Source organism: Camponotus vicinus, unplaced genomic scaffold (assembly GCF_025532165.1).
Source record: "Camponotus vicinus isolate PSW18456_S1 unplaced genomic scaffold, iyCamVici1.0 SCAF_12, whole genome shotgun sequence".
NCBI classification, from domain to species: Eukaryota; Metazoa; Arthropoda; class Insecta; order Hymenoptera; family Formicidae; genus Camponotus; species Camponotus vicinus.
Window position 1 is genome coordinate 12,876,382 of NW_028141948.1, and position 20,900 is coordinate 12,897,281.

The following is a 20,900-nucleotide window of genomic DNA, read 5'->3' on the forward strand; positions in this document are numbered from 1 at the left end:
TTTCAGGGGTATGATTATATGTAAAATATAGTAATTTATATACGTCTACGTGTAAACAATGTAAACTATGTTTATCATATCACTTATGTCCACAATGAATTTATGTGATCCATGAAATATGGCATATTTTATCGAAGATTTCGTTTATATTGTATATGATTTTAACATATAAAACGAATGATATATACGATTTTAACCTTTACATACAATGTTACGAAAAGTCAACAAAAAATTTAATAAACTAAATTTCATACAGATAAAAAGAGAAAATAAATATTATATATTATTATATTACATAAATTATTACTTTTTTATTTTACAATATAATTAATGTTTATTTTTTAATTCTGACATTTAATTTATAATAGTTTAAATAGTTTACATATTTGCATGAAAAATGTGTATAAATTATGCAAATTGTACGTAAACAATTTATGTAAACATAATATTCTAAATATTAAATACTTTAGAATTATATTTTCAACCATTATCGTTAGTTGAGAAGAAGGCTTTCGGAAAATAATTTAATCTAGATTAAATTTAATCTAAATAATTTAATCGAAAATATCAACATATTGACAACACACATTTAAATTAAGTTTGTGCTAACGGAAGACTTTAGCATTTTATCTTACAATCGAATCGTAAACAATCTTTATATAACATTCGTCTCTCGAAATTCAATATTTCTAAAATATTTAATTTTAAGGGTTGATAATGCAGAGCGTTATGTCGGTCGCTACTAGTTTTGCAGAGTCAGCTGCAGATGTCGCCGCCGACGTCGAGCTGCTCTCGGGAGCCGCCAGACGGCGCCAGTCTCGACAAAAATGGCGCTGCTCGAGTGAAGGTGGGTGACATTGTGCGCGCGTGAGTCCGGAAAGTGTTATTTCTCGGAGATGTGGCAAGATCTGGGCGGTCTAGGAGGCGTAGGAGTGAACCCCGGTGCTCATCAGGTCGACCAATTCGGCACGACGGGTGAGTATTTCTCTCGCCGGACAAAATTTTGAAACGCGACGCGAGATATGGCGTACGCCAAGTGGCGTAACGAGTCTATCTCCCTCTCTGTCTCTCTCTCTGCGCGACGGAGGCGCACGCGCTCTCGCTCTCCTCGTCTGTCATACGCGTACACACATACGCGTAGTAAACAAAACGGAACGCGGACGCTTCCTCTCGCTTCGCCCTCGCTCGAAAATCGTCCGACGCGGCGAAAATCGATGTCGACGCCGTTGCACGTCTCTATTCCTCTCCTATCTGACATCGATTCCGTAAGATATCGTATTAACGTCGAGCTTAGAAGTGCATATTCCCGAGAGAGAGAGAGAGAGAGAGAGAGAGAGAGAGAGAGAGATGATAGAAGTTTTTCACAGATTTTTTACTCCGAAAAAGGCGTATGTGTCAAGTTTAGTCAAGCTTAGTCGTCTCGCTCTTTCGAGTAAGGTTAGGTATATACTATTTCGTAGACGATTCTTATATCCGAGATTTAAAGTTAATGGAGATTGAAGTTAGTAGTATTCGTATACATCTAATTGAGGTTAAGATAAAAGGTGTAAAATGTCTAAGGTAATTGGAGAATCGTGTATTCGAATTAAATGTCGAGAGTTACGTCGTAGCGGAATTATTTATCTAGATAAATTCGGAGCTTCCTTTTTGACTCGAGATCCAATCAGGAATGAAGCATAGTCTTAACATGGAAATCGAAAACCGTTACAGTGAATCGCGCGCGTCTCGAGTTTTAATTATATCCCCGTTACGTTTTGATACATCTAAGCTTATGTTAGCATAATTATCTAAATTATCTAAAGCAACATTCATTCGGAGAGAAAAATGAATGTAAAGTGGTAATTTTACGCGAAAAAAAATTCATGACATTAAAAGTAAGAGTGATAAGTTTGACATTAAAATCGTCGTCTCCAATTTAATAAGAATTAAGTCTGATTAAGTGCAAATTTACCTGTGCATCGCGATACGATGTGTACGAGTTGTTGCAAACTGTAACGTTCGGTTAACGTTCGTCTCTATGGCCTATATTCAGCCTTAATTTGAAGGCCCTATTTTTAGATCTTTCGGTAAATTGCTACTAACGAGGACTCTCAACGGGGCCTCGCAATGGGGACATCCCGATGCGTAATCGTCGGTTTCTTTAATAATTATTCGAGAACGCAGAAATTTGGCAAAACGAATCGAGGAGAAAAAATGCGCGCGTATTTTTGTTGAAATCGATACATCCCTAATTTTGTGATTATTTTGTAATCGCAGAATTGACTCCCGAACAACAGAAGATCCTCATAGACATCAGACGAAAGAAAACAGAGTTACTGCTCGAGATACAAGTGAGTACCATGCTCTATTTCAGCTACAATTTTATTTTACGAAAACAATCAGAGAGAAAGCAACATAGCTTGATCTAAAAAATATAAATGGAAACCTATTAAAGCATTTAATTTTGAATATCTCTAAATAAATAATCATTAATAATCTTAAAGGAATCTATTATTATAAGTAATCTATAATTTTCTATCTCTGATTTTTAAAGTCACATAATTATTCAAAATATGTTTAACTTCTGAGATAGTTTTTATATTAATTAAATATTAATTTACTTTATCTAGACTGATATATTTTATCTATACTTTATCTAGACTGATTTTGAATGTACTCAATTAATTAAAGTGACATAAATATTTATAAGTACTCGTTAATTATGTCTTCGAAGGAGATATAATTTAATGACACTTCACTATTTAATTTATGCCAAGAAAAAAACGTGAAATATTAAAAAATTATCTTTTTAGAGATGAAACGAGATGAAAAAAGATGAAAAGAGATGAAAAAAAGATGCGAAGCGCAGTGCGAGGAAACAATAAAATAGTATTTCTTTGTACAATTTAACGGAAGCGTGCATTCAGCGTTCTTTCCTCTTATTTTTTTTTTAAAGATAGTATTATACCCGACAGCAGTCGTAAATACGATAAAAAAATAATGAGTTTCGAGCGGATTTCTAACAAAATGACTTCTTCGTGAACGGCGAATGATATCACTCCTCAAGAATTTATCCACGTAACAAAATAATACACATACAATTAATAGAATACGAAGCGTCTATCGTTCGCGTTTATCATTCGTAGATGCAGCCACATAAAACGAGTCTGTTTTACCGGTATATTGTGTGTTCCGGGTAGTCATACAATCATTCATATATATGTTATATATATTTCAATAAAATAGTCTACCAGACAATTTATTTCTTTACATTGCTAAACGCGCGCGATTCGTATAAATTCGAGACTCGAAGACAAAAAAAAACAAATCACAAACATTCGAATATTATGTTATTGTCGTTCTTTCCACATATAAAAAACATGTCTGTTTATTTATCTTTGATTTATCAAAAAAATATGTAAAAAAAAGGAGTTGATGATATTGGCAAGAAAATATTAAATTTTGAAACAGAATTTTAGTGTGTGTGTGTGTGTGTGTGTGTGTGTGTGTGTGTGTGTGTGTGTGTACTGGATATATATATATATATATCCAGTATATACACACACACACACACACACACACTAAAATTCTGTTTCAAAATTTAATATTTTCTTGCCAATATCATCAACTCCTTTTTTTTACATATTTTTTTGATAAATCAAAGATAAATAAACAGACATGTTTTTTATATGTGGAAAGAACGACAATAACATAATATTCGAATATTTGTGATTTGTTTTTTTTTGTCTTCGAGTCTCGAATTTATACGAATCGCGCGCGTTTAGCAATGTAAAGAAATAAATTGTCTGGTAGACTATTTTATTGAAATATCGTGTATTGAGAAAGATACAAAAATTATGTTATCCCGTTATAGTTTTATAGGGTGTATACTCCTTGGAAAAACTTGGGAAAACTGGAATTTTCATTTCTGTTTTACTCTGAAAAATCAGGAAATTCTCATGGAAATTTATTGGAAGCTCAGAGGTTTTTTAAAAATTGCTTCTTTGATGATTTTTTTATATTATAAGTAATCTGCAATCCTTTAGTGTTGCTACTGATATTTAACCCCAACACCAGCATATATTATTCAATACATAAATATTTATTTTAAAAATATATTTATTAAAAAATTGAAATTTTTTTCAATACATAAATATTTGTTTTAAAAATATATTAATAAAAAATATGAAATTTTTAGATTTAAAATATATTAAAATGTTTTGTGTTAGAGTATAAAGTTCACACATAATAAATAAACTTATTTTAAAATTGTATTTATATATAAATTTTACAAATACTTTAATTTTATCTGGAATTTTGAACGAAAATATTTGGAAAATCATGGAATCTCAGGGAATTTATTTACAAGATTTGAATATACACCCTGTTTTAATAAATAAAAAAATTTTTTTTATTTATTATCGTGGAAATTATTTTATAAAACTGTAGAAAAAATATATTATTTCTCTTGTTAAACAATTACTTCTGTTCCTGTGGCGTATCACAAGTAGCGTATTTAATACAGTAAATACAACGGCATATGTGGTTCCATAAGAGCGGGTATCTGTGTACATAGTACATATGGCCAGAAAAATTCCAGGATGTTCTTACGATAAGACGGTTTCCGCAATAGCAATGATAGTCTTGCTTACTCATCTATTTGTAAACTGATATCTATTCAACGAAACGTTACGCGTGGTCGGAGATACATCACGAGCTTTCGTAGACTTTAAAAAAGAAATATTACAAAATCATGTCGCCAAGTTTTGGGCAAAAATCCCATTTCCGTACCTTCGATACCGCTCCGTTTGTATTTACGCGCTTGTTGCTCCTTCTAGCTATGAAATTCAGGATATCTAAACAGAATCGCAAGTCACACATGCGCTGTTTACAATTTATCGCGATCGATATAGCATCCTATAATTTACGACGCGCGGATATAAATATCGTAGGAAGGCGAAAGTCCTCGGATAAGTTTCGTCGTCGTTACTGCAGCAATTGTTAACGAGTCAATGATACGAAACTCTTACACACTTCGAGGCAGTTGGAGATTCGGGTCATCCTGGTCGTGTTCGTCGAGTTGTCTTGGTCGAAGCAGACGCCGTAAACAGGTGACACACAATTAATGGCTTCTTGTATGAATGACACTTCTTATCATTGAAAACTTAATTCAGATTCGATCCTCACTTGTGTCAATAACACTTGACGATTATTTTTGCAAGCGAACAACACGTTCTTAATTTATCGTCGTTGATTCTGACGGATTAATTAGTTGGAGAGATTTACGGTGTAAAATTTCTTAGAGAATCTTCCTTTTTTCAATTGAAGTTGCATCAAGCGAAAGCTGCTACAAAGTACGATGCATAAAAAGTTGGGAATTAATGTAAATTAGCGGTGTGAGAAATATGTCAGTAGATCTTGAACGTTGCCTCCTTTTATTTCTCCAGCTTGATCGATCGCAGGAATTATATTCGCCAGTTTTCTTTGACAGATTCTATAAAAAAATTAATAATAATTTATTATAACATATAATGTACTATAATTGCCTTCCTCGTTTTGAAAATTTCCTTATATATATTATGTAGACACACATGCACTTTCACATATATAAGTAGAACTAATCGAACGCACGCAAACAATGTCGATAAGAACATAAATCTTATTTTTCTGGAAAATATTTGCAGGAACTGTTGATTATAATAAAGAATGTTTGTATGACACATTGATACGATACAAGATAAGGTAACTTTAAATTATTAATGGTGTGACGCGTATAAATTGTATATATAAGTAGTTTCCAGGAAAAAGTAAACTCAGCTGACCATGTATTAACTGACACATCTATTTCATAATGACATCAATGAGCCATTCGTTCCATTCTTTATCCACGTCGATCGAACGATCGTCGCGATTATACTCGACGCGTTATACACTTATATTAAATTGTCTCGTATAAAATAATGAGTCTATAAAAATCTCCCTCCTATCTTTAGATTTTCGTATTATTTACTTTATTTCGTATTATTTATGTTGCTAAAAAAAGAATCCTTGCTTATTCCTAGAAAAGAATCGTCGATTTAATTAATGCGTAAAAGAGCTTTTATTTAAATAATTTCTATTGTAATAATTAGCAGCTCGTTGAAATATGACTCACGTTCTCGTCATCCGCTTAATCGAATAATAAGTAATCGGTAAATTCGATAAAAGCCTTGAGACCCGAAATGGAATAGATATTAAGAGCAATCTGTTGGATCGATCACTTAAATGTAGAAGATAAGCAATATTGAAAGGCATGTGGCACAAATCGATTATCGATTACGCATTTCCGATGCGAGATTATGCTCTCGTTGGTCACGATCACGCGATTAACATGTGCATGCAAGCGAAATAGGCATGTGTGTGTGTGTGTAGCAGGTCGATCTTCTTGCGGTCGACCTTGTAACGTGTATAGCAGGTGCATCAAAATCATATTGGATGTTGTTCGGAAAGAGTCGAAGGCCATGTTCGTTATATCTTTATTCGATAGTGTATGCTTCGTTTTTTTCTTGTTTTGTAGATGACCTTTAACCAGTTTTCGAGCCGTTTAAAATAATCTCGTCTTCCCCGTATTTTTGATCTTTCTAAGCGAAAAACTGGTCCAGGCGGGCATTTTACAGAAATCCTCGGAGTATATCGTTCGCAAAGGAAGATGGTATCAGATTCTGAGTCATCATCGTCGAAATTTGACGTGAGATATCGTTATTGCATACGAGTTTTATCAGGGATTTTTCGCATAACTCTACGTCATATATAATATATTTATATATATGTACTTATATATATGTATATACAGCGAACGTTTCTTGGAAACGTACGTTTCACGATGATTGCAAATATTTGCGCGCGAGTGCGAGCGGCGGCCGCTGCGAGGCGCTGGCGTGCGGCGGCCGCCGCCGTGACAACCCGTCGGCCGCCGCCGCCGTCAGTTGCGGGGAATCGCGCGACGGCGGCGGACGTGCTTGCCGTTGCGCTCTCGAGGTTTCGGTAGGTCGGTCGGTTCGTGGTTTATCGCGCTCGAAACGTGTCGCCTTTATCTCCATGTGAAACGCGTTACGCACTTGTTGCCTTTCGCGTGACTCGATTATTCATCCGAATGGTGCGGAGAACCTCACTTTCCCACGATTACGCGCGAAAACTGGGAAAGAAGCGGCTATAATTATATAAAGCGTGTTTTAAAAGAGAGTCGCCGTCGTCGTCGTCGCGCAGGTCGGTCGTTGCACTTCCGACCGCGTGCTCGGCGACCCTTGTATCTTGTCTATTCTTTGTCGGGTCGTAACTCGAGCGATGTCGCGGCTCGCGTGCGACCGAGGTGACGAGCGACGCGGGGTCGTGCGAAGCGCGTGTCGTTCAGCGTCCAGAAAGACGGGACACGCAAAGTGAGGGAGCGAGGGGAGCGAGGGGCCGAGGGATAAAAGTGCGAAACGCGGGGAACATGATCTTCACCGGCAGATCGGTGGACGCTCTCGACGAGGTGCGCGGCACCGGGACAGATGGTGTCCGTCCAGCAGCGGACGGCGGACGCCGGGACGCGAGCACGATCGCTATCGCCGCTGGGTGGTTCTCCAGTTTGCGAAGACCCGGCAAGAAGGGCAAGAAGAGCCTGAATCAGAAGCAGACCAAGAGCGCCTGGGATCTCAGCCTCCTGTCCACCACGGTTAGTCTCGGCGCGCGAGAGATCAATTGCTCTAAATTTGTGAATTAAATGCGGAATCGCGTTTGCTGGCGCGTCGCTGCGGCTCGGAAGTTGTATAGGGACACCTACGAAGGTGTACACACACCACCGCGATCCTCCAAGGCTACCTCGTGCCAATTCGCCAGATTTATTTCTAGATATCGTTGCCTCGTGGAAACGTTTGCGAAGTGATGGATGATTAAGAGAGGCGAGGAAAAAGTTTACCGAAAGAGTTGTAAAGTTCTCGGTAAGAACCTATGATTTTGCAAATGAGAATAACGTCATTGTTGCAAAGTTAATCGCTCGATTAGCCTACCCAAGCGTGTTGCTTCCTATGAGCGAAAAAGCTCTTTTAACAGATATTTTACCTAAATTAAAATTCCATTATATTTTCAAGAGTTTGCACGTCAAGTAAAATCGCTTGAAGCGATGCTTTAACTCGAGCTGCGACATCGTCTTCGTGACTCGTTTCAGGGTCAAGAATCAAATGCAAAATAGATGTTGATCGTTTCTGCCACAGCGTGAGTGTGTGAGATTACATACACGTGTATGTAATCGTGTGCGCGCGCGCGTTCATATACAACAAGTAGCTCGAATCAAAACCGTTTGGTGATTCAATCTTCATCGGTGACAGCGACTGCGGTTAAATATCGAATATCTATTGTTAATGATCCCTCATAAAGGTAATAAAGTAGAATTACTCCGCGTGTCGCGTGACGTCACGAATTGAAGATCGTAGACCGAGAGAGTCAGTGAGACTTATTTATAGATAAAACCGGGACATCCACACTTTCGATGCATTCGCTATCGATATATATAAATATATTCACGCATAATTTACAGAAATTCGAAATCATTCAATATGTTTACTATACAAGGAATAAATAAAAAATATTGCAGAAATTATTATATATATATAATAAATAAATTAAAAAATAAATAAATTTAAATAATGTATCTAATAAAAATAAATTTAAATTATTTTCTTAGATATATTATTTAAATTTATTTTTCGTAGATAACGAGAAAGAAGGAAGTGGAGAAAATTAAGAAGAGCAAATTATTGTGCACATTAAAAAATTCAAATCTCTTTTTATGTTATGTATTTTATAATTTCCATGCATGTATATTTTAATACGAGGGATTTTGTTAGAGTAAGATATATATTCGACTCTCGTGTGTATAAGCGGCATGGAAATGGCAAAGTGCCTCTTGACGATAGCGTGATTTATCTCGAGAGTGCAACGCGAATAATTGCTCCGGCAATTAATTCGTTTATTAATCATATATAAGGAGTAATGGATCGAATCTAATGTAATCCCCCTCCTCCTACTTTCTTTCCCTACATTCGCGCCATTTGCTGGCGATAAAAGAGATTAACCGGGTCAGTGATAGACAGATCGACCCGTTCGAATTCAGTGACACGGATACGGTGACACGACGAGCGCGAATGGATCGATGGGTGCGTATTAGCGCGCGTATTTTATATATACGCGTAACGATATAGATTTAAATAGCTCGCTTTGACATGTCTTTCACCCGGGGTTGTATCCATTTACATGCTAAGGGAGATAAATATAATTCTCGCAAGATGAACGAGGCGACCGGTCGTTCGACCCATATATCCCCGAGAGCGTACTATTACGAGGGGGGGAAAAAAAGTTACTTTGGCGATGTAATCAGCCAAAGTGGGTTATGCAAATCGGAAACAAAACAAAAGTACATCGTAGATGCTTTTTGTGTGTGCGACCCTCGATCGGCTGACTCGTTCAATGATGCGATAACGATCGCTCGCGACACGAATCGGAAACGATGCATGTGTCAATGTGTCATGAGATGTGTCAGCGTATGTACAAAGAGAGGCGGAATTTATCTCGCTTATAACGTTCGACTAGACAGCGAATTAACGAGGAGCCGTTCGTGACGCCTAAGTAACCGGATACTCGCTATTTGCACACCTAATATACCAACATTAACGCGAGCGCGGTTGGCGAGAATCAATGTGCATTGTTGATCTAATGACTAATCGGCAATTTGCGTGTCCGCTTACTACTTCCTATTGATTCATTCAACCGCGTCACGTCGAGATATCGTTATCATTTGCGCGCTGAACAGTGTCTACTCGGGGATTTCCCTTGGAAGCCTGAAAAAAGTCAGGGAATTCTCGAGGAATTTTACTGAAGTTCAACAAATTTTCAAAAAAGAATCTCTCATAATTTTGCTTTTATACTGTGAGACAATCCGCCATGTTATGAATTATATTTATGGTTAAAATTATAAATATATATCTGTTTTTGTGTTTATATATACAATGACTGAACAATATAAATATTATGAATATGCAGTATATATTGTTTATTGTAATTTGAAAAAAATGAAAATGTTATGCAAATGAAAAATATTTATCTTACGAAAGTTATTCAGTTCTTTTCAGTACATACATTTGCAAATCTAGCTCTTGAAACTCAAGTGGTTCTATGTTTTCTCTTCGTAAATAGCTTTAGGAAATGCACACAGTAAAAATTCTTATTTTAGAAAATTGCATCGAAAAATCTTTAAAATATCCCTTTTATCTGAAATTTCGAATAAAAATAAAAGATCGGGAAATTTGCAGGGAATTTGCTTCGAGATTCGAGTAGACATCCTGTGGAAGCTAACCGGTTTCGCGACGCATCTTCTCCCGATCGCGTTTATTTCGAATGACCTAAATGGTCTCCTTGTATGTTGTAGATTCTTGTAAACTAAATAGAGAGAACTTTGCGCCACTTTGGAGGCCGCGAAACCCTAAAAGCTCGAGTCATTGTTCGTTGCACTTAAATAACGGGAAAACTTTCATCGAAGCACTTGTACGCGCTCGCATTTCTTCCATGGATTCGTAACTCCTGGACAACGGCCAAACGCACGGTTCTCTTTGGCTTGGAGAAACCGCGTAGAATTTGGCGCGCTTGGCCGATCTCCAGTTACAATTTCCCCGGTCACGTGACCGCGATCTTGTTGGATACACGTGAAAAAATTCTTTGATCTTACGTTTCACCCTCTTACGATTCATCTTACCTTTTAGCCCCACAATTATTTAAAAACATTATTTAAAAATTTCATAAAATATTACATTATTTTATCGGATTTCTCATAAATTTTTCAAGCAATTTTCGCAAGCAATATGTGCGTGTGAAATTGTGGAAAGTTTATATTTACATTAGACATGTGAAAATAATTGGAGAGATTATGTATATATATATATATAATAGGAGAGTTTTTTTATTGTGGGTAAGAAAAGAAAGTATATAGATAGATGCTTCGCGAAATAAAATATTTAAAACCCGAAGATGTATTCGTATTTTTTGTACAACGTCCATGACACGGTTACATTATCTTTGCATAGTCGGCAGTATAAAATCACCGTATACGTCATACCTTTCGTCGAAATAAATGCATGAATAGCCTATGCGACGTTAATGTAATATCAGTTTTCGATTCTGATAAAATGTTCAACGGTACTTTATTTTATTAACGATTATCAGTTTGATTTTATGCATTCATAACACACAATATGCTATTTATATTTCTAGACGACCGATTATTTCGTTGACTTAACAATCTAAATACATCTGCCAAAGATATCTATTCTTTGGAAACATATGGAGAACGTTGTATTCTGAAGGAGAATTCTTTTTTTGTACCTGAACAGTCAGGATTCTGATAAAATTTTCAACGATACTTTGTTAACGATTGTCAGTTCGATTTCATGCATTTATAACAATATGCTATTTATATTTCTAGACGACCGATTATTTCGATTGACTTAACAATCTAAATATATCTATCAAAGATATCTATTCTTTGGAAAGATATGAAGAAGTTTGTATTCTCCAGGAGAATTTTCTTTTTTTTTATACCTGAAAAGTCAGGAAATTCTCGTAGAATTTTATTAAGAATCAAAGAATTAAAAAAAAAATAATAAAAAAAAACAATTTGCTCGTCGATAATTTTGCTCTTACATTGCGAATCATTTAAATTGTAAATTATGTTTTTAAAATATAATATTATAATATTATAAATATATATTGAAAATATATTGGAATATTTTGAAATTATAATATTATAATATTGAATACGCAGCACATATTTTTATTATAATTTTTATTAATTTTATTAATTTTTGTGATTAAAAAATGAAACTATTATGCAAGTGAAAAATATTTATCTTATAAAAGCTATAGAGTTTTCTTCAGTATATTTTCAAATCTAGTATTTGACAATAATAAAATTTATTTTAGAAAAAATTGCATCCAAATCTGTAAAAAAATTCTCTTTATCTAGAATATTGAATAAAAAACTAATCATAATCAGAGTCTCTATTAGTCCGCGACACATATATGACAAAAAGTGTAAACATGATAACGATATTATGCATAACAATGCATATCCATAAAGCATAATTAACTCTCGTGACAGCCCACAACCTAATGAAGCGCTAAATCACTGCGCAGGCATGCAGTTTGCTCGCGTACGACTTTTATGACGCGGACTAGTTGCAAAACCAGCACGTATGTATACATACGTCTCGGATAAAGCATGTAGCATCTAATCGAACAGCAACTTTCGCTCTTGGTTTAAGCGTTTATGTCGCTTTCATCCTCCGTCGCGATATTGAGATCAAAGAGAGACACTATGAATGGCTACTGAAGATTACTATGATGGTGCTCCAAGTTTTGTGCGCTACTTAATTACGCTTTGTCCGCGACATCGGCTGTGGCTTTGAAAATCGGATCATGATCGAACGTTAAATTCGTTTGGGCATAAAAAGAGAACAATGGGATGTCTACTTTTCGGAAAAATATAGAAAACAGGGATTTCCTTTGTAGCTGGAAAAATCAGAGCTTTCTCATAGAATGTTATTAGAACTCAGAAAATTTTTAAAATTTTTTCTCTGATTATTTTGTTTTTATATTATAAGCAATCGACGATCCGCTGATAAGCCGAGTTGTTAATTAATTCTTCATTATAATTTTTAGTGATGAAATAACGAAAATAGTTTCTTGGAAAAATACAGAAACAGAAATTTCTTTCTTTTGTAATTGGAAAAATCAGAAAATTTTATTGGCTCGGAAAATTAAAAAAAAAATTTTTTCTTCGATCATTTTATTCTTATAAGCAACCAATCCTTTGATAAGTCAAGTTGTTAATTAATTCTTCATTATAATTTTTAGTGCTGAAATAATGAAAGTGATATGCAAGTGAAACATATTTATCTTACGAAAGCTAATTAGTTTTTTTTTTTTTCTATCTAATATCATATTTTCATCTCTTTTATTATATTTAAAAATCCAACACTTAAAATTAAACGCTCTGTGCTTTTTTAAATCGAAGCACATTAAAAAGAGCAAACTTATTTTAGAAAGTTGATCAAAAAATTCTTACAATATTCTTTTCACCTAGAATTTCGAACACAAATACCTGGAAGATGAAAAAATTTTCAGAGAATTTTTTTTACATCATTTGAATGGATTCTCTAGAGAAAATGCGTACGCCAAATACATAGTTTTGTCGTTAATTATCACGTTGCAGTCACGCGAGAGATATTCCAGTCGAGTACTTCGAGATGGAAAATACTCTCAAGGATGCAAAGGAGATACTCTGCACACGCGAGATATTTCGAGTAACGAACGTACTCGTGTTCGTCGCGCGAAGTAATCTTCAACTTCTCCGTATATGAATGCGGATGCCCTTCGCTTCGCTACTCGTTTCGCAGGAAGGAAGCTAGTCGAGTGCTGAACTTTCGATCGATTGTACAGGACGCGTTACGCGAACGACAGAAATAGAACGGAATAAGGCAATCATTCCGCGCGGGTCGGACGGCAAAAGGGAAACGTACAACCGAGTCAAAGGCGAGCACGCACTTTTTTTTTCGACGAAATGGGAGAAATTTGCACGAGCCATTTAACGAGACCTGTCGCTGATGGGTATCGCGACGAGCGAGATCACTGGCACGTTACTTTGCAAAAATTATATATGAAATAATAAATTCAATTAAAGTATAATTATAATAAATTAAAATATAAAAATATTACATGAAATATAAAAATTAATAAAACTCTTGCATCGCGAGTCTTTATTTTCTTCCTGTCGGGAATTCAATGGAAAACCTTCGGCAAGAACTTGCCACGATTCCTCACCTCGTATCTCGATTCAACGATGACAAAGCGGTAATTAGCAATGCTAACTACCTCGCAGTCGTATTTATACGTCCTTATTTCATCGGGTAGATCATTCGACAACGTCGCATATGTATATATAATTGTCTCTTAAATAAACGAAATGAAATTCTCGCAAGCGGCTGGATTACGAGGAATTTTTAAGAATGACGTAGACGCGGAAGCGAAAGAAAGTTTTCTTTCCCAGCATTCAGTGCGAGTTATAATTTGTCAGGTTCACAGGGCATACCGGTTTTTTTTCGCGCCGTCGAACACGGCCTTCTTCCTGTCGTGAGACCGGATGTACGCCGATAAATACAAAAGAAATGCTACTACCAACAGACAATACTCAGGGCCGACCAGCGACCAAGTTATTATCCTTGTTGTTATCGCGGCGACCCATTAACAAGTCTCATCGGTTAACAACGTATGGCTGTTTCCGGTGTATATGTGTATGCATATGAGTCGGCCCTTCCTCTTATCTGAAATATTTTTGTAGGAAAAGACACCGCTCGTTACAAATTCCCCCTTTCTTTTTTTTTTTGAAAGTCCTTGTCAATTCGAAAATAAGCTTGAAAATTTAGGTATCTCTATTTGAAACATAATTTTTCCCCTTTATCTTTGCCTCTAATATTTTCGTTTGGGTTATTGTCATTGTGTCTTTTCTATTGTATATTTATTTTTGAGATAAATATAGAAAACCTGGAATTCTTTTATATCTACAAAAATCGAGAGATTCTCATGGAATTCTATTGAGACTTGAGAAATTTTGAAAAAATTTCTTTTTAATATTTTTGTTTTTATATTGTAAATAATCATCGAGCCAAGTGAACTGTGTGTGTGTTTAAAATATAAATATAAACATTTATCTCTGTTTATATATTCAATATTTTGACAAAATATTGAATACATAGGATATATTCTTTGTTGAATACACAGGATATATTTTTAACAATAAAAAAATGAAAATGTTATACAAGTGAAAAATGTTGATCTTTCAAAAACTATTTAGTTTTGTTCAGTAAATTTACAAATTTAAAACTTGAACAAACTTGAAACTTAAGTGGCTCTTATTTTTCTTTATGCAATTAAAAAACACATAATAAACAAATTTATTTTAGAAAATTTTAGGAAATAATGAATCTAAAATAATTCTCTTTATCTGAAAGTTTAAAAAAATCTGGCGGATCGGGGAACTTTTAGGTAATTTTTTTTAGTAGACATCCTCTTAAGTAGTGACAGTAGGCTCACGCAGTAAGTTCGTGATGATAAATGTTTCGCGATAGCGAAGTGTTAGTTTCTAGGTCGCGCTATTAATGGCGATAGTAATAATGTTGCGAATGGGCGCATCGCGTTGTTATTTGCATGCAGTCATCGATTTTTTGCAATGTGCACGATGTGAATCACAATAAACCTTGGTATTTGCATCGAGAAAGTCTTTTGGAATCGAAAATCTTATTCCACGCGAAAAGTAGAAATACTCGCAAATATGAGGAGATAAACTGCGACATTTGGTATCGCGAAGACGAACGATGACATTGGCGATTCTCGACGTAATCATTATTGTACTGATCCAACATTACGTGACGCGCGTGATCCTTTTAGCGCGTCTGCTACCCACAGTGTCTATTCGAAACCGAAAGAGATACGATCCTGCTTACTGTGGTATTCGCGGAATGTACGTTGAACTGAAACGCATGGTGGGAAATAGGCGGACGGTGTCGACCGGTATTCGAGCGAAACAGGAAGCCGTTGTGTACCGTGTACACGATCTACGAGAATCGCATCGTTCGTCGTTCCGAGTCATTACATTCCCCGTTAATAACTTGTAAACTTTGGTGAATTTTTTATATCGATTATGTGAAAACACGAAGGAAACGTCCGATGCTATTATATATTTATATAGGGAGACCTGGTTGAGATGATTTTTCTAATTTGTTCTAAAAATCTTCTTTCAGCAATTGAAAGATGAATTGGGCGAGGTTGTCGCAGAAATGGAGGCGATGGAGGGCGGTGGACTTACGGCCGACGAGACAAAACCGTCCAACAAGGCCAAGCAGACGTCGATCGGCCGCAAAAAATTCAATATGGATCCCAAGAAGGGCATCGAGTACCTGATAGAGCACAACTTGTTGGCACCGACGCCGGAAGACGTCGCTCAGTTCCTTTACAAGGGCGAAGGTCTCAACAAAACTGCGATCGGCGACTATCTCGGCGAACGGCACGACTTTAATGAACGGGTGCTACGAGCCTTCGTCGAGTTACACGATTTTACCGATCTTATATTGGTGCAGGCCCTACGCCAGTTCCTCTGGTCGTTCCGATTGCCCGGCGAGGCGCAGAAGATCGATCGCATGATGGAGTGTTTCGCTCAAAGGTACTGCCAGCTCAACCCAAATATCTTCACCAATACGGACACCTGCTACGTGTTGAGCTTCGCCATCATTATGTTAAATACTTCGTTACATAATCCGAGCGTTAAGGATAAGCCCAGCGTGGAGCAGTTTATTTCAATGAACCGAGGGATTAATAACGGGGGAGACCTACCGCGAGAGCTGCTTGTGGTAAATATACTTGTAGAAGATTGAGATCCATCTTTTTTGTCTTTTAATCACAAAAATTTTTCTAGCGAACATTTGCTCAGTCAAATATTCGTATCTATTTTTAGAGCTTATACGAGAGTATAAAAACCGAGCCTTTTAAGATACCAGAAGACGATGGCAACGACTTGATGCACACCTTCTTCAACCCCGATAAAGAGGGTTGGCTGTGGAAGCAAGGTAACGCCTATGATTTTTATAAATTTATTGCATCTCACACGAGAGATTCTCGATTTCTTTTCACGTAATACTATTCCAAAAGAAACACACGTTTACATTCTTGTGAGCTAACAAAGTACGCAGTATTTTGTTCATGTATATTATAGTTCAAAATTATATCTCTAAATTCTTTGCTTTTTGTCACATTCATCGTTGAAAGGACGCTTATTCTTATATTGTATCACTTTGTTCTTCTGCTGCCCTGCCGGAGACAGCAGGTAAATAATATATGTGCGTAAATCATGGGTTCTTAATTTTACAAATTCCTCATTTTGTTACAGGTGGACGATACAAGAGTTGGAAGAGGCGATGGTTTATATTGAACGACAATTGTTTATACTATTTCGAATATACAACGGACAAGGAACCACGTGGCATCATTCCGCTAGAAAATATTCAGGTCCGAGAGATTCAGGACCGACACAAACCGCACTGTTTCGAATTATATGCCGCTGGTTCCGAGTTCATAAAGGCATGCAAGACTGACAGTGAAGGAAAGGTTGTCGAAGGTATGATTTCTCAAAGTTTAGTCTCTACATTATAATCCAAAGAGAATTAACATTACATACGAAGGAAGGAAGGAAAAGTTAGTTCAGAAAGCATTTTTCTTTCCTTCCTTCTTTATAAACTTATATTTCAACTGAATACTTATGTATTTATCATCTATTATTTGCAGGAAAACATACTGTATACAGAATGTCCGCAGCTACTGACGAGGAAAAGGATGAATGGATCAAATGCGTGCGGTAAGTTAAAAGAATTGCCATTCTTTACGTGCAAGCGAACTTGTACTATTATTCTTTTACAATAAAATATAGTAAAATTGTGATAAAAAATGTGTTTTAAATTAATTACATTGTTCGTTTTTAGGCAAAGTATATCGCACAACCCCTTCTACGATATGCTGGCGGCGCGAAAGAAGAAGGCACAGAAAACCAATGTACATTCGAAGAGTTAAGCGCTGCCACAAGCCGGGTTTCTCGGCGTATTAGAAGACTGTTTATTTGCGATCCAACGTTACGTTTGATATGTATCGTAGAATACAATCAAATCATATACAATGGCGAAAATTCATTGTGAGAGTACGCCGAAAGCGTTATAAAACACGTTGGTGGAAACTAGACACGGTGATATGACACAAAATATCACTGCAGGGAATTGCTGCGATTACGTAGAATATGATATTAATATGGCATCGTTCGTAGACTGAGCACGGAATATAGAATCGGTGCGATGTCCCTCGAGTGCAAAATAGATAACTAGATGAAAGTTACATCAATGAAGGTAATGTACCATAACGCACCATTATAACACGATGCTTGATCAGCATTATATATCGTTATCGAAAAGGATTTTGCACTACAGAGGCCTAGCCATAAATTTAAATAGACTGCTTCTATAATTTTTTTTATAAAAGAAAATAGAACGATATTGATTCACATATATTGGAAATCAAAGTCTTTAATAAACAATAACCGTACCGCCGGTTAATTGCTACCAAAATGATATATATGCGAGCAAACAAAATGATTATTGAAATTTATTTAACACTTCATACTTTGCTAAAAAAGTAATTAAATGTCAAAAATAATTGGATAAAATAGACATTTTTTAATATTCTTAGCATTATATTTAACAATATATCATGTGAAAACAAAATATGGCAGGCAGAACAGAATATTTCTTATTTTCCGGCAGCTCTAAGATGTCATTCAAGTCCTAACTGATCTTGGGAAGTAATATTTGAGGTATTTTGTTATGTACAAGGTGCAAGAGTAATCGTCCTGTATCGTGTAAATAAAACATAATATGAGATTCGTGATTTCCAATTATATTTAAAAAAGTTGTAAAATCAAGGGGAAGTTGTGAGTCCAAGAGAAAGCTCGCATTCATGTGTATTTATTTGAGCAAATATGTACAAAGGTAAAACTACGTGATATATTCTGTGCGTAAAATAAGATTGTCTCAAGCTATTCATGCTTGTACAGTTCACGAATAGCATGATTAGTCGACTATAAGTGCTATAACGTTTGTTTATAATTTGAAAAGGCATGTGTATGTATGTCGTGCGATATGCATATACACAATTCATCCTTACACACAATCTAAGGAGAGTAGTGATTAATACACGTAATAAATTTAAATAATACCTTTATAAGATCTGATGGGAAACCTGCATCTCGATCATTTTTTATGCGAAAAGGGTATAATAAATTACATATGTGTATGTATATATGCATATGTACATATATACATAATACATATATGCATATATTCATATAAATACATATATACATATGTACAATATATGTATATATAAGTAAATTTATATGTATATGTGGATATATATATATATATATATATAGGAGTATAATATAAAATTTTCTTATACATACATACATACACACATACGTACATACATACATATACATATATAGAAAGAGAGAGAGAGAGAGAGCTTTCTCTTTTTAATACTCTTTTTAATAATAATTTCATATAGAAAGATGGTTACATGTATTAATGTATATATATAATTTATATATATATATATATATATATATATATATATATATATATATATATATATATATAGGAGTATAATATAAAATTTTCTTATACATACATACATACACACATACGTACATACATACATATACATATATAGAAAGAGAGAGGGAGAGAGAGCTTTCTCTTTTTAATACTCTTTTTAATAATAATTTCATATAGAAAGATGGTTACATGTATTAATGAAATTTATAATTCTTTTATAATTTATGTTATTAGCGTTTTACGTATGCTCTTGCATGTAATACAAATTTTGGGGCAGAGAAGCAGGTGCCTTTGAGATCTTTAAGCTAGTCGTAATAGCTGATCTGTCATACATAAACAAAAGACTTGAGAAACACTTTCTGTTGCTGTATTGCAAAAAAAGTTAAACATCGAAAACGCCTTATTATCATATACATTAGATAATAAAACGCTGAAAGATATCCGTAGAACAGATAATAGTATATAGTAATTTTTTTAATATCGTATTATTGTTGAAGAGACGTAAACTCTGTTTATCGTAATACAGCAATCTCTAACTGATAATAAAGTTAAGACGAAAAAATTTTTTATAATAATATTGAGAATGTTTGAAAATCAGTAATTATTATTAATTACTTAGAAATTCGTCTTTTATTGCGCATATAAAATCAAATTTTCAATTAATATTTCACAGCAAGACACACTCATGCCTGCCAACATATTTCTCGAGATATTTCTTTCATAGTCATTTTGCTTCTGGAGAGTCACATGGACAATAACATTATGTTATCAAAGAACCAGCGTATGTAATATCATTTATCAAGGATAAAAATGGAAAAAATACAGGATCTTCTCCTTCCTCCTACTTACAAGTAATGTCCTTTTGTTAAATTGTTATTGTAATATATTTTGTACTGTCTAATTTCTAAAGATTGAAATTGATTAATTATTTATGCTAGTACATAGATTTTTTATGTAACTTCCAGAGACAGTTTAGCAAACTATTTCATCTTTTATTATTAATGTTGATACGTATATATCATAGACTTATCATTAAATATAGTATTTCATGAAAATGACAGTCATTTTCTGCAGATTGACATATCTAATTAAAATCGTAAATATATTACGATAAATCCATGATATATACATAAATATTGTACACATATATATACAAATCTCCATAAGTTATAAGTGTATCTATATGGAATGACATATAATTGATTTATTTCTCCTCTTGTAACTTACAATTTGTAATGTTGCTCTATGTATATATTTTGTTGTAAAGTACAAAAGTAAAATATAGGTAAGGAAACGTTCGACTATGTATTAGCAAAATAATTGATCGAGTTTAAGGAATTGTATAAAGAATTGTACTTTATTAGTAGAAATTTGTACATTTTGTTGTTTATTATTTGATAATTATGATTATAGGTATACATAATTGATCGTGCATTGTATTTAGCAAGCAAATGTATTAATTTAAAAATGTAATTAATAAATCTATTTCTAGCAAATATTTCACATTTTGTGGATGTAGCAAATGTAATGCTCATTCATTGCAAACAAAAATCTCTATAAATTAGTGTGTGTGTATATTTAAATTTCTTCAAATTGAACTCGATTTAAGTGTAATCGATATGTTGCGTAAAACTCAATTATCCTAAT

General features: G+C 34.7%; 1 protein-coding gene across 4 annotated transcripts; it reads left to right on the forward strand.

Annotated features, from left to right (window-relative positions):
- The first annotated feature begins 811 nt into the window (after window positions 1-811).
- Window positions 812-20,749, forward strand: Step (cytohesin steppke). 4 transcript variants are annotated; one of them, XM_083084798.1, is made up of 7 exons: window positions 812-975; window positions 2,257-2,330; window positions 15,843-16,448; window positions 16,553-16,664; window positions 16,985-17,212; window positions 17,380-17,449; window positions 17,574-20,749. In XM_083084798.1, the coding sequence occupies exons 1-7, from the start codon at window positions 897-899 to the stop codon at window positions 17,659-17,661; spliced, it is 1,257 nt and encodes a 418-aa protein (XP_082940924.1). In that variant the 5' UTR covers window positions 812-896; the 3' UTR covers window positions 17,662-20,749. The 4 variants fall into 4 exon arrangements, with proteins under 4 accessions (XP_082940924.1, XP_082940926.1, XP_082940925.1 ...); XM_083084800.1 differs by lacking the exon at window positions 812-975 and adding an exon at window positions 1,243-1,265; XM_083084799.1 differs by lacking the exon at window positions 812-975 and adding an exon at window positions 1,305-1,437.
- The last annotated feature ends 151 nt before the right edge of the window (window positions 20,750-20,900 follow it).

Coding starts and splice junctions, on each gene's coding strand:
- Step (XM_083084796.1), top strand. CDS start 7,451: ATGATCTTCACCGGCAGATCGGTGGACGCTCTCGACGAGGTGCGCGGC. Junction 17,213..17,379: donor TGAAGGAAAGGTTGTCGAAG/GTATGATTTCTC, acceptor TATTATTTGCAG/GAAAACATACTGTATACAGA. Junction 17,450..17,573: donor GAATGGATCAAATGCGTGCG/GTAAGTTAAAAG, acceptor GTTCGTTTTTAG/GCAAAGTATATCGCACAACC.